This window comes from Dipteris shenzhenensis, chromosome 6 (assembly GCF_047967505.1).
Source record: "Dipteris shenzhenensis isolate YYH24624 ecotype China chromosome 6, Dip_SZ_1.0, whole genome shotgun sequence".
NCBI lineage: Eukaryota > Viridiplantae > Streptophyta > Polypodiopsida > Gleicheniales > Dipteridaceae > Dipteris > Dipteris shenzhenensis.
This window is the reverse complement of record NC_141601.1, coordinates 31,784,764-31,795,423: the sequence shown is the minus strand read 5'-3', so window position 1 is coordinate 31,795,423 and position 10,660 is coordinate 31,784,764. Positions and strand designations below refer to the sequence as shown.

Below are 10,660 nucleotides of genomic sequence, written 5' to 3'. Positions count from 1 at the left end.
TTTGCAAGTTTTCGGTGTTAAGGCTCATTGTACATGGCTTGGAGGTTTTAGGTGTTGATTATGAAGGGGGGATTGATTGCCCGAGTGGAAGTTGGCCCCTATAGTTGTTGTGAATGTTGTGCCCAATGCCATGGTTTGCAAAGATGCCTTTCCATGAAGTGTCAAAATCGCTAATCTAATAATAAGTGTTTGCACGGGAGACACAATATGCTTATACAAGGAAGCTTAGGAAGAGGGCGAGCGAGCGAGAGAGTGAGTGAGGAAAGAAAGATCGCGCGCACAGAGTTGGATCAACGAATTTGAGGTCATTCGGAGAGGCAGAGAGAGAGTTTGATCAACGATTTTGAGCTGCCAAGATTGAGCGTCACAGAGAGAGAGAGACAGAGAGCAGAGGTTGATCAACGATTTTGAGATTGAGCGTCTGTGAGAGAGAGAGAGAGGGAGAGAGCGCCCAGAGTTTGATCAACGAATTTGAGCTGCCAAGATTGAGCGTGAAAGAGAGAGAGAGAGAGAGAGAGAGCCCAGAGTTTCATCAACGATTTTGAGCTCATTGGAGCGACACAGAGCGACAGAGAGAGACGGAACAGAACAGAGCTTGATCAAAGATTTTTGAGCTGTGAATCGCAGGCGCAGGCCATTCGGGCGAGAACAGTGATCAAGGGCAATGGACTGACCGATTCAGCGCATTGGAGACGGAGAAGCTTGAAGCTCAGTCGATGCAGGCGCAGGAGAAGCTACAAGAACCTGACATTGGATTGACATCTCCTCGACGAAAAAGAAGCTCCAACGCTCGCTTTGATTTGTAGAACTCGAGAAATTTTCGAGCAAGAAGAAGATCAGACAGTCACACAAGCTTTGCTTGATTTTTGCAGAGCTCAGCTATGGCTATGGCGGAGCTCGAGAGCTTCCATGGCTTCGTCCTCTTCCTTGCTGTTCTTTGCGGCCTTGCATTTGCTTATCATTTTGCTCTCAGATTGCCCGCAGGCCTTCCTCGCTTGATCTTCGTCCTCCCCCTCTTGCCCATCTTCTTCTTGCTCCCCTGGACCGTCCGCCTCTACCACCTCCGCGCTGTCCTCTCCTTCATCTTCCTCTGGACTGGCCCCTCTAAGCTCCTCCTCCTCTGCTGGGACGCTGGCGTCGATTATTCCGCCTCTGGCTTCCTCTACTTCGTCGCTGTCGTGCTTTTTCCAATCCGAGTTCGTGGCCTCAAGCCTAAACATGCTGCTCCTGATGAGGATAAACACCCTTTCAATGCTCTCTGGCAGTTCATCGCTGTTGTGGCCATCCTCAACGTTTATACGTTCAGAGACCGCCTCCCGCTCTCGTTGATCTACCTCCTCTACGGTTTTCACATCTATCTTGGCCTCGAATTGATCCTGGGAGGGCTGGCTAAACTCGTCCACACATTTTTCGGTCTGGAATCGGATCCGCAATTCAACAACCCTTTCATGTCTGCATCGCTCTCGGAATTTTGGGGGAAGAGATGGAATTTAGTGGTGACGACAATTCTGCGATCAACAGTCTACAATCCAGCACTACAGCTACTGAAGCCAGCGCCAAAACAGAAAATGCAAGAATCAAATCCAAACGCTCTCTATGCCAGCAATTCCAGCCAAGCAAATACGGAGGAATCTAAGGAAGAGAAGCCCACTCTGGGTGCAAGGGCTCTGGCTTTGTTGGCAACATTTCTTGTTTCTGGGTTGATACACGAACTGATTTTCTACTATATCAGCAAAACTCCTGCTACAGGGGAGGTCACAGCATTCTTCATCCTCCATGGATTTGCTACAGCTGTGGAGGTAGCCCTCAGGAGAAGCTTCCCATCACTAATGCGTATGCCACGAACAATTTCCATATTCTTCACTTTGGCGTTCGTTTACATCAGTGCAGCCTGGCTTTTCATGCCTCCTCTTACAAGAACAGGAGCTGATATCCGCACCATAGCTGAATACCATCAGTTCCAAAGTTCACTTATGTCTCTCTTCAGAAGGTAGTGGATACAAATAAATGGCTCCTTGCCATCAAGATCCTTGCTCTGACTTTGGCGTTTCAGGAGTCCTCAATCCAGTCCTGGGGACAAATGGCTAGTGTTTCTTGCCACTTTTAGGCCCTTTTAACAGTGGGATATTAATAGCTTCTTGCCATTAATATTCTTGCTATGTTTGTGAGTCTATACACAGCGATATACTAGTCCCGAGTGGAGTCATACAGCTAGAGTATTTTTTGAGTGTCTTGTTTTCTTCTTGACAGTAGGTACAAGTGATTGTATGTTACCAGAAAGTCTTTGCTACGGTGTGTGTCAAAATTTGCCCTGTAGTGTTTAGAAATGGCTACCATTTTCTGCCATCGATCCTTTTTGGAGTTATGTTTTTGGAGTTATGTGTCATGGACAGGCTGTCCTACTGATCCTTTTTTGGGGGAGCTGTGACATGGACAGGCTGTCCTGCTGAACAGGACTTACCACTTATCTTTAATACTTAGATCAGTATTTGAACTAATCAAAACAGCAAATTGGTTCTTTGTCATGCGGAAATAGAGATGACAAATTAGGAACGTGCTTATCTCGTGCAAATAGTGTTGTGCAAAGAATTCATGCTCTTTCTTGGGAGATTCCTCCCGTTGTCAAGGCTTTTGCTCCCCTTTTATTTGTTCTATTTCATTCTCATCTTTTAGAGAAGTGGCTATTGGATGAGCATGTATCCTTGTATTTTCTCTCATAAAGGTGTATTTTCTTTTATAAAGCTATTCCTTTGTACGAGATCAACACGGCAACCCTCTCTCGGTCTTGTCGGTTTACTGTCGCTTTTGTTCTATCAAAGTTTCATGCTTTGAAATCAAATAGTTCTCATCTATCCATGCAATTCCAAACAACCTCAACAGATTTGCTATATTATGCGGCTAGTTTTTCCAGAAGTAGTTAGGATGACATGAATATCTTGTTGAAACCCAATAATCTGATCTCTCTCTCTCTCTCTCTCTCTCTCTCTCTCTCACGGTAATACCACAACATTCTTCACCTTTGTGAAAGAACTCCCCTAATGGTAATGCCTAAGGCATCACATTCAACCTCACTTGCCTCACCTCAAAGGTCTTTGAAAATTAAAATATTTGATGTTATTTACGCTCATCATTTGACCTTTTCTCAACTTCGGGATTCCATTTAAAATCATTATGCAAATGTCAAAATAACCTAAGTCTGGCTGTTCTAGCCTTATCGATGAGTGTTCTGCTCCCCTCTCTTGCTCTCTTCTCTCTCCTATTGCTCTTCCACTAAATCACAACCTTGCTTACGTGGGAAGCACTAGGCACCCAACAGGTCCTCAGTTGGACTCTGCAGTGGATAAGAGCTTGAGGTGATGCTTATTAAATATAAGGTGAGGACTTGAGCTTAACACTCCTTACTATTATGTAAGATTTGGAAGATCGTTCTTCTGGTGTGAACTCAATCTAAATGAGCGAGATATTTCATTATACTTTGCAATGGTTTGTAGCATATTTTTGTGCACATGTTAGCAAACATAGACAACAATTAAGAATCTCCTCATAGACAACAATCAAACATAAACCAAGCAATTAAACAATGACCAAATTTAAACCAAACACTCCAAATACTCTTACTCAATTAAAGCATTGGTTACCAAAGTGGTAAGAGCAATTTATGTCATAATTAAAGTGTTGTATGACCCACTTCAATAATGGTAACCAAAAAATCATAGTGATTGATTATGTATTCCTAGGAATGAGTAAGATTATACACTTTTAGTTGTAGCCCCTTGTGGATGGCAATGGGCCATCTTCCTATGTTGCTAGAGTCTGAGACACTTTTTCCCATTGACATTATCTACCTCCATCGAGCTCTCTCTTAACCTTATGAATACTTTTATATTTTGTGTTGCTCTTAAGGAATAAAGGAGCATCAAGAGAAGATAATATTCAAAGAATTTGATTTGGTTTATTGCCCTACACATGGGCAAGCTCCAAACATCTTTACAAAGCCATGTACAACAACTTCCACATGGGTAATAGATAGGCTACTAAATGGGAAACAATAGATTGTCCTTCTTATGTTTAGTTTAGGGCAACCAATGAGCCCAGTTTGGTTAGCAGATATGGCTGATAATAGGACCAATGTGTGGGCTTGTTGTGGGACTATATATAGCCTAGCTAAATGCCTATTGGTTTGGGGCAGCATAAAAGAACAAGGACTTTTAGACTATGGAGCTTCATAGCACTTCTAATGGGTAGGAACCTTCACAAAGAGGCCTTAAAACTGAAGGAAGGCTAAATGTCAATGGTGGGTAGTACTACAAATTGGTCAATATATTTGCAATAGATGTGGGAAAATGGTCAGCTGTCAAATGGTTGAGTGGTCCAAGACTACTAGAAAACTAGAAGTGGTAGCATACAATAGAAGACTGCATGATGCAATCAGGTGCAAAAATAGGCCAAAGACTGGGTCAAAATATGTCACCAAAGGGCCCGACCCTAGTCTTCTAGAAGCAAGCTAGGTTAGGTGTATTAGCGCCTAGCTGGTAGATCTGGTCGACCAAATTAGCAGGGTCAGAGCCCTATATAAAATCCCATTGTGGGAACATCATATAGTTAGTTTGGAGGAATCTTTGGATGGTCTAGGTGCACACAAAGAGCTATATCTACATGCTCTAGGAGAGCCAGATTGTGGTGCACAAGAATATCAGCATAGTGGACTCACGTAGGATAGACATCAATTAAGTCTAAAGGAGACAAGCACTGATCTAGGAGAGTTCTAACACAATTGAGCAACAAACAATATCTAAGCCTAATGCCCTACCTCATAAATTGTTTGCTATAGTAGGTGATGGTACAAATTTGACAAAGTTTTATAGGTACATTAATTATCTATAGATAAAATATTTTGGCTGTGCATCTATGTTTAGTATCTCATCTGAAGTGTTCTCTCTCTATACATACAAGCACACAGAGTGAATGGGTATTTTTGAAGCATTCATTGTGAGATCTCAAGACTTGTTTATTCCACTACATAGGGTTTGGCTTTAACAAGTGATCCCTTTTCTCTAACATGGAATTAGAGCCAAGTGTAAGACAAGATCCAGTGCTTTGGAGGTTAATAATAAAAGGACCGATCCAGCGCCTTGGAGGTTAATAATAAAAGGACCTCTACAAAATCGACGAGTGTCAACCTTGCTGAGGAAGGAGCATCCACAGTCAAGTGTGTAGTGTTGACTTGCAGTGGTCAAAATACTACACCTTACCATGGGATCTAGTTCTCATTTTGAGTTTGGGTGAGATTGGAAGGCTAGGAATAATGAACTATCCTTAAAGGAGCCTTAAATGAACCATGGGCAATCTATCATGATTGCTTACTCCCTTACCAATCGGTCCCATTGGATGTTTTGATCTCTCTTCACTAGAGTGAAAACTTCAAGAAGACTCTAGGTAGGTCCATGGGTAATGTTACTATCTCTCTTCATGAGTACTTTATTCCCCAAGGGAACACTTCATCTTCCCTAGAGAGATGTAGCCCTCATTATTCTTTTTGCAACAAGCATGTATCAAACAAGAGGTCAAGGGCCCATTTGCACCACAAGTTGTGGACTAGATAAGACTAACCTAGACATAGAATTTGAGGAGCATAGTTTAAACCTGCATGAAGAACATTTTGAGAGACAACTCATCCTATAAGCATATCCAAATCATGCATACCCATCCTCCCCCTATGATTCTCCACTTATGATCCAGATAATGCAACAACCCAACCACGCCTTGCATCAACTGATCCAATCACTGTTGAGGTTGAGGAATACCTTACCTTTAATGAAGTGTTGGAAGAAATGGGTGAGGTATACCTCACCCTTAATGACGTGTTGGAAGAAATGGGTCTTTGAGAGGATAAGGCACTATTTCAACTTTGGAATGACAACTATGCAAATTTCATTGAGTTTAAAACTCCCATTGATCCAATAGTCAATGAGATCAACAAATTCTAGGCCATTTGTCTCACACAAAAGCGATCAAGGATGCTCAACTAGAGTACTAGATGTCTAAGCAAGAATTCTAGTATTTGCAAAGGTCTTTGTTCAAAGACAAAAATGAAGAAGTTGGCACCTTAGGTTAGCATAAATGCAAGACCCACAATAAAAAGGCTTTCGATTAGACATTATAGATGACGTCCTTTGTGATGAGGTAGAAAAGGTATGTGATTTCCTAGCTTAGGGTTTAGGGTATGTTATCTTGTTCTTCATCATTTGAATCAATTTTCCATCCATATCATCGATTCCCTCTATACTTCTGTAGGTTCAATTTTTACATAGATCATCATTATATAGTCTTCCCACCAGTATGAAATCAAAAGTAGGGTTTCTCAATTTAACCACATAATCTAAATCAATCTATTTGAATTAAGCCTAGGTGCTCATTCAGTCAATCTGATGATGAAAATAAAATTTTTATACCAATAAGAGCCTTGGAAGCAAGAAATCTAGAATAGTGTGGCCTACTTATTGGAAAAAGGAAGCCATAGTCAAACCATTGCCGATTTCTTGCTTCTAGGGATCTTTGCAAAAAGTAGCCCATGGTCACACACTTGATTTAGGTCTCAGTTTGGTCTATATTTTTCATCACCACATTAGACCATATAAGAAGAACCAATGCAAATAGAACTCCAAAAAAAGTAATCATGTCCAAATTTATTTAAACCCTAATTCTTTACATTATTTTCCTTATTTTCTATTTATTTCCCACCAGATGGTTGCTTCAGTAGGAAAAAAGTATTTAATTAAAATCTTGATCAAGACTATGCCTGCAACCATGAAATCCAAAACAGTGCAGCCAAGACCTACTTAGCGCAAAAAGGAGGTCTTGGCTGCACTGTTTTGGATTTCATGCATCCAAGCATATTGTTATCTAGTTTTTATCAGATACATTTTCTTTGTTGAACAAACCATCTAGTGCAATTTAAGCCCAAGAAAATATAACAAAATAAAAAATAGAGATTAGGGTTTAGAACACATGGCAGCATGAATTGGGTATATTTTTTTGCATCGATGTATTATTAGGAGCATGATGCATCTTCTGTGTTGGTTCTCATACTTATCAAAGGTTGATTCCAAAATGTTTTGTGGCTAGATGGATATGCTATGTGCAAGGGTGGAAGAAAGATCTACTGTGGGAGAGATGGCTTCCATTGATCATTATATTGGCACAGTGGCTCTGCATATATTGGTCTTCCATCAACAATTGTTGCCAAATGGAAAGTTTAAGACTATAAAGTTTGGGGTCCTTACTTGGATGTTGAAGATGAATGAAATCCATCATAGTATTGATTGTGTAGTTTTGGTAAAGTGTGCCATTGCTTTGTTTTTGTTCTTAGACACAAGATCCAGACCTGTCCATAGCATCTTAACCATCACAAGGCTAGCTAGTTTCACAGGTCCCCCTTCAATTGCAAAGGAAATTATTGAACCCTATCTTCTCAAATGAGCTAAAGAGGGTATAGGACCCAATAGAAAGAGGCGTAGGCTAAAGTAACATGTGCCCTAGATAGCTTATTCATGTAATCCTGCCTTCGAATCAATAAAGCCTCTAATTTTGAAATGATGTTTTCCTTTGTTACTAAATATTATTTCCTTTCTTTAAATTGCATCTAAGTAAAATAGAAATTGCAAAGACAAAGATGTAGACTTTGAATGATGCAACTTTGATGCATAATATCATTCCTTTTTTCGACTTGCATGTAAGTAAATTGGAGATTGCAAAGACAAAGACATAGACTCCAAATGATGCCAAAAAAGTATCATTACTATATTCATAGAAACGATATACAAGATTGAGGACCCTTGCATCTCTAGATCACCCAAGTAGGCCTCAGTTGTGTGCCACAAGGTAAGCAGGTCATCTACTGCTATATGCCAAGGGGCCTCCTTGAGCCCTCTGTTGAGCCACCTAGACATTGAACTATTGTTTAGGTCTTGCATAATCTCGTGTATAATTTTTGCAAAAGCTTGCCTTTGGGATAATAAGATAGATAGAATGTTGATAATTGTTGATCTCCCAAAGTGCCACAACCTATACTTCCTCATTGAAGGAGAAGCTCCAGGGGGTCATCTTTGAGGTGGGCCCTAGCTTGGACATAGTGGTGGTTGCCGTGCTCCCCCCCGAGGTCGGTGTGCATGAGGCGAACTAGGCTACTACTTCCATTGAGGTGGGGGTCACCAATATTCTCTACCCTTCTCCTCCACCTCCTATTGATGAAGAAATTCATTCAAAAGATAATGCTTCGTCTACTGCTCCCCTTGCAACATTTCTTCTTCTTGATCATCTTCTTCTTGGGTCCTCTTTTTCCTTTGGAGGGGAATCTTCGATCTTTTACCATCTCCTTCTTCAAGGTGGAATTGCTCAAGGTGTCATTGTCAGAGTCAGTAGCGTCTTTGGTCCCTAGCTGTTTGGCCTTTTGCTTGGTCCTAGCCATGAGGATTGGAACAAGAAAAGCGAGAGTGTGCAAGAGCAAGGGTGGGGTGGGGGATAAGGGAAGGCATTGGAATGTGGGAGTTGAGAGAGCTTAACAAAATGAAATAAAAATGAGACCCAATTCCTTTATATAGGGCCCAAAATCTAATTTTTGAAAATATATGTTGTTAAGCCTAAACCCTAAAAACATAAAGTTGAAAACTTATTATTCACATTCATGTACCCAAGTTTTTCCACAATTCAAAGCCTCTATATATTGACTTTACTATAGTTTACATAACTAAAATTGCAAATAAATTATGAAACTTGTGCATTGGGTGTCCATATTGGAAGATTCCACCCCATTGATTTCATCTGACTCCACCCATATGCATGTCTATGATGAATTACATGCCACCTTACATAATTTCGTCTTCCTTTTGATAAATTGTATATTCTTCTTCTACGTTTAGCATTGACACTTGCCAATGACTCTGAATGCTAGTGTTTCTAGTTGCTCTTATTTTGATACGATGTACCACCATTGAATCAATTGGACCATCAGTCTCGACTTAGTTCTACCACTCCCATGTTGTGTTGCTCTATTCTACACACAACATGCATTCCCTGAGTGGACCACACTCCAATTCTTCCATAATGCCATGCCATGTATAGTGCATGACCATAACTATCCAACAAGAAAATGAATTAGTAAGTATGTAGCCATTCAATACATACATCTCAATATTCAAATTAGATATAACCATGTACTATGTGAAATGATTCTTTGCCCAAGAAATCTCCATATTCTAGCTAAAGTCAAACATTGATGAAACACTCCGCATCATCTTCTTTGAATCTTTTCTTTTATAGCAGAGATACCAAGCTATCAAGAGCTAATTCTAATTTTTTTTCCTGAGCTGTTCCCCCTTGTTTAGAATTGGCGTTTTGTAACTTTTGCCATACATCAAACTCATTAGCACATTTGATCTATCATTCTTTTTCTAGCTTGTCTGACATGGAACATTGCATGTTTTTCCAAATCTTTTCTTTGAGGATTCAAGTTATATCCATCCATGATGTAGAGGTGCACCAACTTTTCAAGTTATATGCATAAAAGATGTAGAGGTGCACTAGCTTTTCACTTTCTTTTACAATAGCATGAAGGTAAAAAATGTGTATTCTTTCAAGAGGAATTTTAAGGATTGGGCTTCAAGATGGATCTTTTTGTGGAACATCATGATTCGGTGCTTTGGTTTGATTGATCTCTACAAAGTTCACAAGCCCCTTATTTTTTGTTCTTCTACCTGCCTACAATGGCTCTCTCTTTTACATGCATAGTGGACAAGGATGGATTATGTTTGCTCCATGTGCCATGTTAAACATAAATTTAATATTCTTGAGGTTAGCAACTAGATGCCATTATAATTAGTAGAGTCCACAACCCTCAACTTCAAGCAGGTCACCATTGTTATGATCTTTGATCACACTTGGGATATCAATTGGTCAAAGAACCACTTCGAAATTTGAATATGACTCTTTTGGCACGTGCAAAACCAACTCGCATTCTATTTTAAAAATATTGTAAGAATTTTTCATTACCAAATCAAAATTCAAATTTCCATGATACCTTAAACAAAGCTAGCCACCAAATCTCTTCTTCTGATTGCATGCTAGACTACCTTGCATCATCAAGCTCAACTTGAAGGTCCAGTATTCTATTCATCTAAAGTCTAACCTTTGTCCACCTTCCTTTCATCAAGCTTTAGGATAATCTTTAGCATTTTGCCATCACAGGCATGTCATAAAACTTGACCACGGCTTGCATAACTCTTTGAACATCCCTCACAAAGTTATTGTTGACTATGTGTTCTAGTTCTTAGACTCTTCAACCTTCACTTTGAGAGTTAGTGTACACTATACATGTTGAGGCTTCCTGACAAAATCATGTACAACCAAATTGAGAGCATACCTTGCCTATTGACATTTGTTGGTTTTGGAAGAGAATTGTTCCACAACTTTGTACGTTGACTCAAATGTTATCTCTAATTTTGGACTTTTGAATTTGGGATGTTGTATAGAAAATTCTAACATTTTTTTAGGATGCCGTATATGATATTCTAACATTTTTTCATGAACACTTCACCCATAGCACCAAAACGTTCATCATGTATAGACATGAGTTTTGAAATAGTCCTACAGGCTCTCACTCAAC

General features: G+C 40.0%; 1 protein-coding gene across 1 annotated transcript; it reads left to right on the top strand.

Annotated features, from left to right (window-relative positions):
* Positions 1-887: 887 nt before the first annotated feature.
* LOC147901061 (acyl-CoA--sterol O-acyltransferase 1-like) lies at positions 888-2,470 on the top strand. Its single transcript, XM_087375855.1, has one exon. It carries the CDS (start codon positions 888-890, stop codon positions 1,992-1,994), a length of 1,107 nt encoding a protein of 368 aa, XP_087231981.1. The 3' UTR covers positions 1,995-2,470.
* The last annotated feature ends 8,190 nt before the right edge of the window (positions 2,471-10,660 follow it).